This window comes from Bubalus kerabau, chromosome 12, assembly GCF_029407905.1.
Source record: "Bubalus kerabau isolate K-KA32 ecotype Philippines breed swamp buffalo chromosome 12, PCC_UOA_SB_1v2, whole genome shotgun sequence".
NCBI classification, from domain to species: domain Eukaryota; kingdom Metazoa; phylum Chordata; class Mammalia; order Artiodactyla; family Bovidae; genus Bubalus; species Bubalus kerabau.
The window spans coordinates 15,860,887-15,877,649 of NC_073635.1; the positions used below are offsets into that span (position 1 = coordinate 15,860,887).

Genomic DNA, 16,763 nt, shown 5'->3' on the forward strand with positions numbered 1-16,763 from the left:
ACCCACCAAAGACCTGTGAGTCAGAAACTTGGGAGGTGGATCCAGCAATCTGTATTGGAACAAGCAAGACATCCTGCAGGGGCTTCTAAAACACAGAATGGTCTGCATGAGATGTTCTCAAACCTGTCTAATCATCCCAATCACCTGAGGAACTTGTTAAAATATTCCTGGGCTACATTCCCATATCTATAAAACCCAGAATCTCAGGGTGGGAACCTGTATTCAGGTGATCAGCCTGATGTGCGTGCCACTGGTCGACATCAAAAGTCATTCAGCATCTGACATGGTGAGCAATGAATCTTCATATGCCACTTTTCCTTGCTAGGTGATTAAGGGCGGTAAGTACCACAAACTCTACAAGCCAAACTCGGTATGTAATTTGATTCGTATCTTCTATCTTCTCAGCTCTTTGATTTTAAAACAGTACCTTTCAGAGAGTTCTTCTTTTGATGCTTTTTGATGAATGTCTCCTTGTCTCCGTCTCATCATCATACTCACCAAAAACCACATGAGCTCTAATAGGCGCTTACCAAATTCAAACATTGTTATTTTAGTTGTGGTCAAAAAACTATTTCTTGAAAATGTCCCCAACATTCCAAAATATTCACAAGAAAAGTGCCCAGCCTAGTAACACAAATATGGATCTAAATCAGTTTTTTCTTTTTCCTGCTTTTGCAAGGAAATAGATTTCTATCACAGTGATTTGGCAGTGTTTTAAACATACAAATAAATATGGGAAGAATTGAGACGATGTCTAAAAACAAAAACTAAAAAAAATATTTCCAGAGTTGAAACCATAAATGTAATCCTAGATTTATTTTCAAGCAACAGAATTTTTAAGAATTTTCCTATCTTTAAGTTCTTCCATATCCTGGGATTTATGCAGTTCTTCTGCCAATAACATTGACTGGTCTGTTGTACGTAATTTTACATGTCTCAGAAACTCTCAAACAAGATAATGATATATGACTTCAGTTCAGTTGCTCAGTCGTGTCCGACTCTTTGCGACCCCATGAATCACAGTACACCAGGCCTCCCTGTCCATCACCAACTCCTGGAGTTCACCCAAACTCATGTCCATCGAGTCAGTGATGCCATCCAGCCATCTCATCCTCTGTCATCTCCTCCTCCTCCTGCCCCCAATCCCTCCCAGCATCAGGGTCTTTTCCAATGAGTCAACTCTTCACATGAGGTGACTTACTTCACTCAAGATACAAGGCCATAGGCCAGTGAAAAGGGACAAAAAAAATGAGTGGTCACTAACGTTAAAAAAAAAAAGGCCTCAATTATTGGTTATCTTCAGATAGTTTAATGGTTAGGGGGAGCAATCTTTGATTGTGTAAAACCAGAATTGTGAAGTGGCTGCTGCTATCATTCCAATAAAACAAGGAAGTGGGACTTGCCCAGTCCAGTGGTTAAGACTCCATGCTTCCACCGCAAGGGGTGCGGGTTTGATCCCTGGTCGGGGAACTAAGATCCTGCATGCCATGCAGCCAAAGAAACCCCCTAAAAACAAGGAAGAAATTTCAGTAGTTTTAAGAAATTGGAGAAAAGTGCATAGGAAGGAAAAAAAGGGAGCCTTGATTAAATAACTGTGCCTTTGAAGATATTAATTCAAAACCTGTAGTTTGGCTTTACAAATTAAAGCACAAAAATAAGCAGAAAAACATGCGGATACTGAACTGCAAATACTGAACCCAGGAAATGACGGTATTCCCTCCTAATAACCAGAAATCAAGTTGCCAGAAACTGGAATGTGGAAACCTTCATACAAGGGGTGAAAGATCCTGAAGCGAAGATGTCACAGTTTTTCCAGGATTTGTACAGACTTATGTAAGTCAGCCAGACACAGAGGACCAACTGAAGAGACTTGCTTTTTTATTATTATTAATTTTATTTATTTCTGGCTGTGCTGGGTCTTTGTTGCTGCACAGGCATTTGCTAGTTGCGAGGAGTGGGACCTGCTCTCTAGCTGTGGTGTGGAGGCTTCTCATTGTGGCGGCTTCTCTTGTTGCGGAGGACAAGCTCTAGGCGATCGGGCTTGAGTAGTTGCAACACACAGGCTCAGCAGTTGTGGCTCCCAGGCTCGAGAGCACAGGCTCAGTAGTTGGAGTGCAGGGGCTTAGTTACTCTGTGGCAGGTGGGGTCTTGCCAGACCAGAGATAGAACCCGTGTCCCATGCACTGGCAGGCAGATTCGTATCCAGTGTACCACCAGGGAAGTCCCACTTGATCTCTTTATGAGAAGACCCAGCAAGTGTCCCAAACATTAGCCGCACCAGTGCGTGTTTCACAGGACACACTGCCCTGCACACACAGTCTCTAGGCGTACAGCTCTAAAGAGCACAACTTCGAGCTGGGGTCTTTTGTCTGTGCATCAGAGTATCTGTCTTCTTTATTACTCCGTTTAACCATACTTACTGATTTTCCTCTCTTCCAATTTTGAGAAAGAAAGAATCCTTCGTTTGCTAGGTCACTCCCAAGCTGCCTCCAGGTCTGCTAACAAGAGACTTCAGGAGCAAGTCTGCCCTCCAGAGCTCAGCTTCCATTAGAAGAAGTGGCTTCTCTTCTGGCGATCTCTCAGTCCATTTCAGCCTTATACATCAAGCAGTCACCAGACAAAGGAAGTGAATAAGGCAACTTTCAAATGCTAATTCAGAGTGTGGGCTGTGAAAATTAGAAAACCCTCAGAAGAAAGACTGCCCTGGCGGGTCCATCAGCGGGGGTCTCGCCTCCCCCCCCCCCCCCCCCCCCCCCCGAGGACTCACTGACCCTGGCACCCAGCAGTGGGGAAGAGCTCCATAGAGCGCCACCATCCTCACACTTAAATTCAAACATACTGTCCTCCTCAGAATTTAACTCTCATTTTGTAATGGAAAAGAGGAAGGTGTTAGTAAATACAAGAAATAGGCTGAGCTTTTAAATACATCCAAAATATATTTTCCACTTCTCATACACAAAATGAGGCACAATATGAAATATACAGGATGATCTCAACTATGTTATCATAAAAAGTTATAGAAGCTTATCTGATTGTAAGGAGTTAATTTATAAATGATAGCTTTGTTTTTTTTTTTTTCAAATCCCTATCTTCTAGGGATGTATACTAAAGTATACAGGGATAAAATAGTAAGATTCTTGAGCATAAGCTTCATATTAGCCTCCAGTGGGGTGGGGTGAGGTAAGGTGGGCTGGCATGGCTAAGGCGTAACTGAACATGACCGGCCACAGACAGATGAAGTGCTGACGCTGCAGGGTGGGTGGGAAGAAGGGCATCACTACATCACTCTCTTTCTATACATCACATACTTTTACGTGTGCTTGAAATTTTCCAAAAGAAAATGCTTTTTAAAAAAAGCCACAGGGACTTCCCTGGCTGTTCCATGGTTAAAACTCCACGCTTCCAATGCAGAGGGTGAGGGTTTGATCCTTGGTCCAGGAATTAAGATCCCACGTGCCACATGGTGAAACAAGTAAAAATTACTTAAAAAAAAAAAAAAAAAAAAAGCCACAAAAAGGAGAGAGAGAAAAAAATAAAGATACTTACCCAAAAAACTGCAGAGTGAAAAAAGAGGTAAAAGTTTTTATTAAAACAATCAACTATTCTCTCCCTATGCTCCAAATTCCTTGAAATGATCATTTTTAAAAACAACTGAATACTTACAACAGGGAAGAAATATAAGATAAAGGACGGCATCAGGAAACCAGTGGCTTGAGAAACTCCTAAGTTCCTCAAAGTGGTTCTCAAAATGCACCCCCCCTCCAAAAAAAAACTCACCAGCACTACCTGAAACCTGCCGTAAGTACAAATTCTCAGGCCACATCCCAGCTCTTCTTAATTATAACCTTTGGGGGCAGAGCCCTACAATCTGGTTTTAACGAGGCCCCCAAGTGATTCTGATGAACCAAAGTCTGAGAACCACTATAAAGCTGACCAGGAAACTTGGAAGGAAAGTTATGACCAACCTAGATAGCATATTCAAAAGCAGAGACATTACTTTGCCAACAAAGGTCCGTCTAGTCAAGGCTATGGTTTTTCCAGTGGTCATGTATGGATGTGAGAGTTGGACTGTGAAGAAAGCTGAGCACCAAAGAATTGATGCTTTTGAACTGTGGTGTTGGAGAAGACTCTTGAGAGTCCCTTGGATTGCAAGGAGATCCAACCAGTCCATCCTAAAGGAGACCAGTCCTGGGTATTCATTGGAAGGACTGATGTTGAGGCTGAAACTCCAATACTTTGGCACCTCATGCAAAGAGTTGACTCATTGGAAAAGACCCTGATGCTGGGAGGTTTTGGGGGCTGGAGGACAAGGGGACGACAGAGGATGAAATGGCTGGATGGCATCACCGACTCAATGCGCATAAGTTTGGCTAAACTCCGGGAGTTGGTGATGGATAGAGAGGCCTGGCATGCTGCAATTCATGGGGTCACAAAGAGTCAGACACGACTGAGCAACTGAACTGAACTGAACTAAATAAAGCTGACCAGGTTGACAAGAAACAAGAGGAAGGCCTCCCCCCAAACCAGCCCCAGAGACGACCACAGGAAAGGTAAAGTTAGTCCAGAGGCACTCTAAGCCGAGTCAACAAATGACAGAAAGCCAGGGACTAGCTGCAACAGTTAAGTCCTAAACCTTCCCACCTCCAAAACCAAGCGGTTGGTGGGAGTGGCAGATAAGAGTTCTGCCCTGGAGAAAAGCTCCATCCTCAGATTAAAACTCATGGTATTTTGGCAAAGAGGTGGGAGTGACGCCAAGAGCCTAGATTTTTTTGCCCACTCCCCCCTCTATTCTAAAAAATCTGTGTGAACAAAGCTTCCTTTTCTCAGTCAAGGTAAACATCTTTTGGAGCAAAGAAGGCTTTATACAAATCTGGGAAAAATCCATGCCAACCCATTAATCAAGAGACTCTCTTTCATATGTAAAAGTGATTCTTTCAACAATTAGCAGTAAGATAATTGTTCAGTAAACTGAACAAACAGAACAACTGACAATCAATGGGGAAGCAAATAATTCAAGGAACAGAAAATAACATGAACATTCTCACTGGTATCCTTAGAAATATAAGGGTACTACACCTATGAAAAAAGCAATCAGAATAAGAAAGCAATCTTGAATATTTGAAAACAAATTACTACATATTAAAAACTAAACAGAAAAGCTAAATGATTGTAACATATCACAGAGTATCATGAAGTAATTAAATGTTGAATCCTCATTTCAATTCAAAAAAATGAATTGGGAATTCCCTGAAAAGGGAATTAGTGATTTGGAAGATAACATTTTGCTGGGGCGGGGGTGGGGGGGCGGTGCGGTGCGCGGTGGGCTGCACCACGCAGAGCATGCAGGCTCTCAGTTCCCTGACCAGGGAATGAATGAACCCTTGCCCCTGCGGTAGAAGCTTGGAGTCTTAACCACTGGACTACAGAGCAAGTCCTTGGAAGATAACATCTAGAGAAATCTTTCAGAATAGAACAAAAAGACCAAGACAAATTATTTAAGTCCAGTGAAAGGATCAGGTCACGAAGTTCCATATTCACTGGTTAAGTCCAGAAAAACAAAAGAAAAAATGGAAAGAAAATAAATCATTTTAGAAATTGTCCTTAGTCCAAGAATGGTACAATTCTTCAGAGTGAAAGGACCATAATGTAAGTAGAATGAATGACATATACTATATCCCACATACCTGAGCATTATTGGTGAAATTTTAGGACTCCAAGCATAAAAAGAAAACCCAAGGTTTTTCATGAAGGTGAAAAATAAGTTTTTGCCAATAAAGATACAGAATTGGACTGCTGTCTGCCTTTCAAGAAGCAATACTGGATACTAGCGATCATGTGTTCGATTTTGAACCTAATACCCTAAACTCGGAGAAGGCAATGGCACCCCACTCCAGTATTCTTGCCTGGAAAATCCCATGGATGGAGCAGCCTGGTAGGCTGCAGTCCATGGGGTCGCTAAGAGTTGGACACGACTGAGCGACTTCACTTTCACTTTTCACTTTCATACATTGGAGAAGGAAATGGCAACCCACTCCAGTGTTCTTGTCTGGAGACTGCCAGGGACGGGGGAGCCTGGTGGGCTGCCGTCTATAGGATCACAGAGTTGGACACGACTGAAGCGACTTAGCAATACCCTAGTGTTGGTGTTTTTTTTTTTAATTGAAATGAGGATTCAGCATTTAATTATTTGATGATATGCTGCAATAAACCAAAACAACTAACCCTGGGATAAAGGGAAAGGCAGTGAGAAGGAAACAGTGAACTAACAGTTTTCTAAGTAATGATACATAATGTCAAGACACAAACACACACACACAAAGATAATAGAGATGAATCTAAAAAAACTCACAGGATTGCACCAGGAGAAGAGGATCCAGGTGGGGAAGTGAAAGAATGCTAAGGTAACTGACTTAATTAGGAGGTGAGTGCAAAATATGGCTGCTGATTAATAAGTATAGAGAAAAAAGGTAACCCCTAAAGAAACAGCAATATGTTGAATTAATTTCAAAGCACTAGGAGAAAAAACAACAATCAATCAAGCCAATAAAATGGTGAAATAAAAACAAGCACAATATTCAGAAAATACAATGGCAGAAACAGTCCAAACATTTCAACTGTTTCAATTAATATGAATGGATTAAATTTCCCAGAGACTCTTAGACTGAACTCCCCTAAACCTGATTTGAAAATAGAAGCCAATGGAGAAAGTATTAAGGACAAAAAAGAATATCTCATAGTTGTAAAAAGCACAACTCACCAAGAGTCACATAATGCTTTCACATCTCTGAAATCAATTCATTAAATGGACATCAAGAATGTAGAAGGTCTGACAATTATCAACGTAAATCCAAAAAAGAACAGGCAAGGCACCCTTCTCCCCTCAAAACTCAAGAACATTTACAAATATTGACCATGCATTCCATAAAGCAGAAACCATACAGGTTACACTCTACCTGCTTGGGAATTGTAAACATACTTAAGCAATTCCTGGGTTAAATATAAAGTGAACTGAATCTGAAATTACCCCCTAGAAATAAACAACAGTCACCACAGCTTAACACTGTTGGACACAGCCAGGGCAGTACTCAGTGGGGTTATTTTCAGTCTTTACCACATTTATTAGAAAACAAGAAAGACTGAAAATAAAACTTGGCACAATTTACCTTAGAGCAGTGATTGTCAAAGCCCCTGGAGACATGATGGTTCTTTGAAAATAGACTAGGAGTCTGTGAATTCATTTATATATTTGAAACCTATGGAAATTGCATGCTAACCTGAGATAAAACTGCAGACTAGTCAAAATTTGAGTATCAAATCAGTTTGTAATATTGGTTACTTCTCTGTCCTGTTGAGATGAACTGAGTTAAGAGTAACATCTTTGAATAATGCAAGGTTTTATTCATTTTTCTTTTACTCCATTAAAGTATTATATGAACTGAATTAATGAATGAACCAGTTGGTAATTTTCCAAAATACAGGGCTCTTTGGAGAAAGAGAGTAAAATAGAATAAAAAGGTCTGTATGGTTGTTACCAGGTTGGGAGACACTGACGTCAATATGACTGTTAATCTCAGGTCTGTGATGTCACAGTGTTAGGTACCAGATGTTCCAGGATTCGGGATGGGATCTTGCAGATGTAGAGGAGCAAAAGGGGCAGAGGGCTGCTATCAGCTCTCTTGCCCTACTTCTTGAAGTCAAGATTCGTGGATTTCAATAATCACGATGTCAAGTAAAATTAATTTTCCAACTACAAGAGACTAAATTTTAAAAATCTAGCTCCTTTGGCTGAATGTCAAGAGAGGAGCTCTAAGGAATGCATTTGAGTCAGTTCTGATGAGATGGATGGACCTAGAGCCTATCATACAGAGAGAAATAAGTCATAAAGAGAAACACAGATATCATGGATTAATGCATCTCTATGGAACCTAGAAAGGTAGCGCTGACGGACCTGCTTGCAGGGCAGCAGTGGACACAGACATAGCGAACAGACACAGATCTGGGTGGCAGAGGAGGAGGGAGAGGCTGGGACGGACGGAGAGAGGAGCATGGAAACACACATGCAACCACATGTGAAACAGACAGCCAGTGGGGAATTTGCTGTATGACTCGGGGAACTCAAACCCGGGCTCTGTGACAACCTGGAGGGGTGCGATGGGGTGGGAGGCGGGAGGGAGCCTTAGGAAAGAGGGGACATATGTATACCTGTGACTAACTCATGTTGATAATAGGGCAGAAACCAACACAATATTGTGAAGGAATTATTCTTCAATTAAAAATAAATACATTAAAAAAAACAGAGTAGAGCTCTAGCACTAGCTAGCACAAATGACTAGAACATAAAAGACCAGAACCTCTGGCATTACAGGAGATAAAAAACCTTAGTAGCTGTTATTTATTTAAAACATATTTTAAGGTTCAATTATTACCTTTATAAGCAAATTTTAATTCTTTAAAACTCATGTAATATTTTACAAATTACTGTTTATGCTGTAAAAAATTAACTGAACTTCATCAAGTACTATACTTTACATACTTTTTCAAAGGAAAAAAATTTTTAAACGTCCAATTCTGAACCATACCAAAAAGAAGCACTTCTACTGAACTGAACATAAACAGAAGCCGTATCTGTACTATTTCAAATGATCAATACCTGAGCTGCCAATAGGTGAATGTCAACATGTCCTTTGAAATAAACAGCAGAAATTTAAATTTCAAGATGTTCTCATCGTATTAATTTGCTCTGGCTTATTTTAAAATACCCTCCTTTTGCAGGGGTTAAAGAATGACTCTTCCTCTCCCATTTATTAAAAGCAAAATGACTGTATTTCTCTCCACAACCTACAGTTCTCCTCAGCTTAATTTAAAAAATTTTTAAGTTTTTTTCCTTACCAGTAAACCAGCATCTTCAATTCTTATCTGGCCCAAGAGTAGACTTCCTTATACAACAGCAATAAATACAAAGTAGAATTCTGCCAGCAAATATTACATATGATCCCAACAATACAGACAGGCTTAAAAATCAACTAGCTATTTATTTATATAGCGTCAAAGACTCGAAAATCCTACACAATAGCCCATGAGGCTTACAATTTAATTACTAAATCCAGTTGAAAAAAGAAGAATTTTCACCCACAAACTTGAGGTTGTTACTATCCTACATGCTTCAGACGTGTGTACCTATTCATCTTTGGTGCTCACAGTAGTAGTATTAAGTCCAAAAAAGTCTTTTTTGATGATGTACCGAACACACTGCAAAATCACATTTCTTTCATGTCGAATGTCCGGAGCTAACAGCTAAAAAATAATAAAGAAAAAGATTAGCTTTTAAATAAAATACATACAAAAAATACCATCTAAGATATTCTATGTGCCTTCTCTATATGAAGAACACGGAATAATAAAGATTTGTATTATATTTACTAATTATTTCACTAAAAAACAATGTAAGAATATCTCCTTTTAATCAAAACTATCGAGATTTAAACAGTAGTATCCAAGGTTCTCTCCAGGAGTATCAAGGAAGTGATGGGAAAATTAGGTTTAGAAGCTTACAATTCTTTACATCTAAAAACCAAGTTAAACAGGATCCTCCCAAACCCAAATCTATAAACAGTATAGAAACTGGTATGGAGCTACAGTAAATATAGTAATAATGAAACTAGCAGTAAATAATCCCAACATTCCTGGTCTTTCAGGACTTCCCACTTTTGTGCTTACTGTAATTGAAAGAAAACTGAAAATCCCTGGTATCTAGAATACATAACCAAGGAATCACATGTGATTTGCCAAAAAGAATAATGTAACTACTCATTTTATTTCTGATGTCAACGTAGTTCAGAAACACTCACAGAGGAACTTTCAGTAAACAGATGATTTAATATACCACTTACAAGGAAAACGTTTTAAAAATGCAGTTTCCTTTACATAGCACCAAAATTTTCGAAATAGTACATTTCAGATCGATTTTATTAAGAAGCAACTGCGTCTGTATGCACCATGCCGGTCTGCAGTCACAGAGCACTCGAGCTGCAGCACAGGCGCCTCCCTAACCAGGCAGAAACCCGACTCTGTGCAGAGCGTCACCAGGCAGTTTCGCAACCCCACTAGAGATTCCAGGGTATCTCCATCACTCTTAGACATGAAAGGCTCAGATCTTTGAACAGCTTAATGTCCATTACCCAGAATCAAAAGAGGCACTATTTCTTTATAATTTAAAGAAAAATCGTAAGCTTTTGAGCACATCACACTGAGAATAAAGTCAAGCAAGCACAAAAGAAACACACAAAACCCTTTTTCTCCCTTTAGCCTGCACTGTATTTAGTTGTGCTTTCAATGAAAATTTTAAAAAAGGTCAGTACACTTCGATATACTTTACCAACGACCTAAGCCTGGGTTCTTTTATTTTAAGCAGTTTTGAAAATTGTAATTATTCCACACTTACTGAGTATCAGCTATATTCCAAAGGCAGTTTCAGAACTGATACATACATAACTCTTCAAGGAGCATATGTCTCTGGTAACCTTAAAACACACACACACACACACGCCCAGCAGCTCTATTCTCAGGACATGAGAACACAAAGACCACTTACCATTTCCAGGAGATATGGATGGTGTGTTCTTGGTTCAAATAATGTTCGATAGTTGAGATCATTCTTTTTCCTCTTAGGATTTGTGTTTTTAAAACTTCTCTTTTGGCTCTCACACTTGGCTTCTGAGGAATTTTTAACAGTTGCTTTAACATCTTGACTTGGTTTCTTAGGAGTATTGCTATGAAGAACCTGGTCTTCTGCCAGAATGTCTGCTTCAGTCCTGATGGGAGCTTCTACATGTGATGAAAAATAAACACAAAAATAACAAATTAAAAAACAGGTAAAACTTCCAAAAATAACCAATAAAAACACCCCCCACAATAATCTCCTTCCCCAGCCGTAACAGTTACTTACTTAAAACTGAGCATGTACAGTGTATTACACAATTTTTCAAATTGGGAACTATGACTGCCAATAACTGAGGAGATTGCATACTGCAAAGAGCTATGGAAAATGATCCCTATGAAAGAAGTAATACCAGATGGAAACTTGGATCTACACAAAGGAACGAAGAGGGCCAGAGACAGTCAATATGTGGATAAATACAAACGACCTTTTTCATTTGAAAAAATTTTGTAAAGATAATTGACAACTGAAAGCAACAATGCGTAACAACAATGTATGTGGGGCTTATCAGCATCCACAGAACTAAAACCTGAGAGAACAGCACAAAGGGAGGGAAGAGGAAAATCTAAGTATACTGCTGTAAAATTCTTAAATTACAGGAACACCTCATTTTACTGTGCTTTGATTTAATGGTCTTCAGAGACACAGCATTTTGTACAAATTGAAGGTCTGTGGCAACACTGGCCAAGTCTGTTAGCACCATTTCTCCAACACTGTTTGTTCGTGTCTCTGCATCATATTCTGATGATTTTTGCTCAGTGTCTCAAACTTTCACTATTATTATATGTTATGGGCATGTGTAATCACTGATCTTTGATACTACTATTACAAGTGTTTGGGGTCACCATGAACCATGTCCATATAAGACAATCAACTTATCAATGTTGTGTTCTGCCTGCTCCCCCTACCTGCCATGCTCCTCTCTCTCTCCTCCTCCTCAGGCCTCCCTATTCCCTGAGACATCATACTGAAAGTAGTATACGGTTAATAACCACACTAACGGTTAATAACCACAGGCTTCCTCAGTGGGTCAGCTGTAAAGAATCTGCCTGAAATGCAGGAGCTCCAGGAGACGTGGGTTCGATCCCTGGGTCAGGAGGATCCCCTTGAGTAGCAAATAGCAACCCACTCCAATTTTCTTGCCTGTGAAATCCTATGGAGAGAGAAGCCCAGCGGGCTATATACTCCATGGGGTCACAAAAGTAGGACATGACTTAGCGACTAGGACATGACTTAGCGACTAAAACAAAAACAAGAGAGATGCTATTTCATGGTTCAGAGAAGGCTCACTTTAATTTCCTTGTTTCACTTATTGCAAAGGCCTGCTGTGTCAATATCCTATCCCAATCTATAGCCCAGTAACACTGCAAGCTAGAAATCTGCTAGTGACCTGGATGGCTTAACAAAAGCAAATTCAAATTACATAAAATAATTCTTAAGGCTTAGGAATGTGAAGCAAGGAATTTTTCCTGAAGGCAGGACATTTTAGACAATCAGTCAAACTGAATTCATACAAAGTCAAAAGAATAGCTATGCACCACCTATTGCCACACAAAGAAAGATGCAATGGAAGGCAATATAGTTGGCTTCTTTAGACCTAAGCTCTACATCAGCTTTGCCACTAGTTTTGCCAGTGTATCCTCTTGAAGCTTCAGCGTCTATAAAATAAAGGGCTGAACACTTGATCCCTTCCAGTTTCCTCTCTGCCTTCTCACAGTGGCAGTCTCAAAATGAAGACATGAGTATAAAACTATTAAATATCTTATCTTAGGAATGAGAGAGGAAAGCATTTGTATGGCTTGTTTTTATGGGATTCAGTAATCTGGTAATAGCTTTCTTTGCTATCACCTGTCATAAATACACACGATAAGCAGGAAACGTAATATGTGTTTAAAGAATAACTTCATCTTCATATCAGTGTACTAGAAACAAGAGTAAGGAACTAAATACTGTTTTTCTTAAAATTCAAAAAAAAAAAGAAGAAGAGGAGGCAACCATCTGTAAAGGACTCCTCTGATAAAACCAAAGCAGATTATATTTCAAAATTCAAGCAGCCTTTAACCAGTTAACATGGTAAAGCTTGGCCTTTCAAAAAGAGGAAAAAAAAAACAAAACTATGTTATAGATAACCAGATCTAAACCTTAATTTTCATATTAAAGCCCAACTCTTCCTTCTTCAGCATCTTCCAACTACATAAACATTGATTTTCTCTAGCTTAGTCAACATTAAAACTCCTGCCATCTTCATCCAATTACATTTAAACCTCCCTTTCATCCGACATTTTCACTTTGAAGACCCTCTGTTCCTGTCTTCGGTAGAGCCCCTACTGTGATGCCGCATGTGAGACACACATTCAGGATTCTCTCGTGGCTGCTGAAGCCCAGACGTAACGACCATGCAGAGCCAGGGTCAGAGGCGCGACAGGACACACGGTTATTCACTGAACAAACGCTGGGTTACTGGCGTGAACCTTGGCTCGAGCTGCCCATGCTGCCAAGCCCACTCATAGCCCTGTTAGGAGGCCCAGAAGAGACGCCAGATATTGAGTTGGTTTATCACCACTGCTTTTTTTGGGGGGAGGGGGAGTTTGTCGTCACCTTTTCAGGTTAAAACATGTATCCTGAATAACATTAACTTCTCAGAAACACTATCAAAAGGATTCCATGTCTCCCAACCTTTAAAATACACAGGCTAATGCAACACAAGCATATACGATTCCTGTGTTCTCCGAATGAGACAGCTTAGGTAAATGTGCTCTATAAGGAGCGATGCCCCATACTCAGGTAAGGAATTTTACCATCCTCTTTGTCATAAAGGACCCCTCTCCAGCTTCAAAAGGTGCGAAACGTGTTAAGACAAGGGTTCTTGAGAGTGGGAAGGAGTATTAACTTCCTTTGCTTTATCTTTGAGAATTTTCTCTGATTTCACTAGTGGATATCGCTTCCCCTTCCTCTTATTTCATTACGTTATTTTTGCCCCTTTCTCCTAGAGGAGCAACACAGTTCTCCATCTCTCCCACTTCCCTTCATCCCATGTTAACTTCTGAATCAAATGAGAAAGGAATTTGAGGCTCAACTTAAGAATGTGCATGACACATCTCGTCCTCAGATTCATACACGCGAAAGGATGCTACTGATGCACAGTGTACATCGAAGGCCAGCGGAGCGACGCACACCCACGGCTACCACCGGAGCCGGCTCACCTTCCGGCTCACTCTCTGACCCCGAGAGGCCGCCGTAGCTGCTCATCAGGGAGCACAGCGCTGGCGTCACTTCCTTGGGTATGACGGCACTCTGCGGTTTCTCCTCTTTGTCAGACTCTGAAACAGGAAGCACTGAGAATGAAACTGTACATCAAAAATATCTACCAGCATAAAAATGAAAGCTGACAGCCCCCACCCCGTCATGTGTTAGTGAAAAGAAAGCACTTTCTGATCATGTCCTCAATCTTCCTGAAAAAGAAACCCAGGAGACTTGAAAATTTTCCCCTTGGTTTAAATCTTTACAGTCAGAGAAGCTATCTGCCCCAAAGAGAAAACAGAGGGGCAAATGGAAGCTATATGCAACTCAAGTCTCTTAGCATGCTTCACTGGTTATGGAACTTCAGTCTTCTCTAAATGAATTATACAGTCTTTGTTATTATTTTATTTTATGCTATTAATTCATTTTATTACAGTACCAGGAAGGCCATAAATGTATTTTTAACATCACTGGACTAGGATCATAGACTCTGAAAATTAGATATGGAGTAAATAAAATATAAATGGCCACTCTTTTCAAGACTGGTTTAGAGGGTACAAGTAGTATTTCAACCTTTCTACAGTTAAAGGCATAAATATAACGCCTCACTGAATCTGCCCTAAATTTTTATTGTTGAGAACTTCTAAGAACGTAAGTAAACAAGCCAAGCACGAGAATTTAGCGAGTACTAAGAGCCTGCCAAAGGTGAAGTGTTTGATCAGAGCCCAGCGAGTTTAGTTGTGGCCCCAGGATACCACCTATTGCGTTTATTTTTGGCACCTCTGAAAGTGTATTACATTTATTCTGAAAAAGTCAGTAGTGCCTGGCGGGAGAATGAAGACAATAACTTGCTTGTGTAATGAACCAGCTCAACCCCACAACCAAGAGAAAATGTTTCAAGACAGTACTAAACGTTCACCAAGTCGGTCCAAGGGAAACCGAAGCACGCCCGCAGGAAAAAGGAAGTGAGCACGGAACGACCACCTTCCGGTCGATGAAGTGAGAGCCCCTCTCCACCAATCCACACTGCCCAGCACCCACTCCAAAAACTGCTCCTCGTCAATTCTGAGCTAATTTCTTATCTTTTCTCCTAAATTAATAAAGGGGAATTGAAAATATGCAGTTTTATTTATAAATGACTAGTGGATAAAACAGAATCTGCAACAATATTAGTGTGGAGACTGTTCATCTCATTGTTTAAATGATGATATGCCAAAATGTAGAAGCATCAAAAAGTACAATACAGATGACTAAATAATGCTCTTTAAAAGCATGAGCTCATTTAACGTTTGTGAAGTATCACCTTCACTATTAATTACAGGTGATAAAACCAAAATTCAAGAGAATCTGAGCTGGATGATCACTCAGGTAACAGAACAATACAACAGCCGGGCAAATTTAAATCCTGGCTACCTGACTCTAAATCCCAAGTATTAACTAGTGGGCTAGAATATCTCCTACAGATATATAAAGTCTTCTGAAAATTAAGTCATCCTACCAAACTCTCTCTACGGTCAAGAATAATGCCAAGAAATGTCTTTCAGCTACAGCCCATTTCTCTGTTCCCTTTCACAGCAAAACCCCAACTATTTATATAACTCACTGGGGAAGTTGCTTGGGCCTGAAATTTCCTACAACTATCTGACCCTCTAGAATCTACTTCAATCTGTCTTTCAGGCCCACCACACCAGTGAACTTTTTCTTCCAAGGTCACCGGATTCTTCTGTGTTGCCATGTCTAAAGGTCACTTGTTGGTGTTCATCTTACTTAACCTAGTGACAACATCTGACAGTGCGACCGACCCTTGAACAACGCAGGCTTGACGCTCACAGGTCTAATCACACACAGCTATTTTTCAATACGAAATACTACTGAAACCAACCTGCAATTAGCTCAATCCATGGATTCAGGGCTGTGGATGCAGAAGAACCACATTACATGAAAGGCAAACTACAGGTTAGTTTTCAAGCACGTGGGGGGCTGGCGCTCCTAACCCCTGCAATTGTTCAAGGTCAACGGGAGACCTTCATGTGACTTCCAGAACCCTTTCACTTGGCTCTCCTTTCCCAGAATTTAGTCTCCCTACTAAATTCTCTTCATTGACCAACTTCAAAATTCTTGAGCTGTCCCTGGGTCCAATCCTCAGCAAGCTTTCCCTCTGTGCCTCTTTCTCCTCTTATGATTTCACTTTATCGCAAATCTTAAAGTACTATTTAGAGGCCAATAAATCACAATTGTATATCTTCAGTTTTGCCCTAAAGCCCAGAATAAACTAATTGTTCAACATCTCTACTTAGATATCAAACAGGCATCTCAAAGGTTAGCATGCCCCAAAACAAAACAAAAAACACTTGATTTCTCCTCCAAACATGCCTGCCAGTTGGCCTCCATCTCAGTAAATGCCAGCTCTTTTCAATGGTTACAGCAAAACCTAGCAATCACCCTGACTCTTCACTTTCTCACATACCATATCCAATCCAGCAACAAACACTGTCAGCTCTGTTTTGAACATATATCCAGAATCACACGGATTGCTTCACTCCTACAACTGCAATCCAAGTCAACATTTCTTACCCAGACAGTTCTAGCACCCTCCTAAAAGAACAGCCTGATGTGATCTGCCCACCTCTGCAGTCCATTCGCCACTTTAACACATCACATCACCTCTCTGCTCAACCTCAGAGTAAAGTCCCAAGTCCTTTCCTGCCTTAGACAAGACCCTATTTGAGCTGATCCTTCACCACTTTCTTCCTGCCTTACTCCACTCCAACCCTATTGTTCCCCAAGTACACAAAGCATGCTCTCC

The 16,763-nt window shown here is 40.4% G+C and overlaps 1 protein-coding gene across 2 annotated transcripts in view; it reads right to left on the reverse strand.

Moving 5' to 3' along the window:
* Window positions 1-8,868: 8,868 nt before the first annotated feature.
* NUFIP1 (nuclear FMR1 interacting protein 1) overlaps window positions 8,869-16,763 on the reverse strand; it is a 38,742-nt gene continuing 30,847 nt past the window's right edge. For both annotated transcript variants that reach the window (XM_055542024.1, XM_055542023.1), the window contains exons 8-10: window positions 13,921-14,037; window positions 10,592-10,824; window positions 8,869-9,294 (exon numbers count right to left, since the gene is read on the reverse strand). In XM_055542024.1, coding sequence (XP_055397999.1) covers window positions 9,178-9,294; window positions 10,592-10,824; window positions 13,921-14,037 — 467 coding nt within the window. In that variant the 3' untranslated portion in view covers window positions 8,869-9,177. The remainder of the gene's footprint in view (window positions 9,295-10,591; window positions 10,825-13,920; window positions 14,038-16,763) is intronic.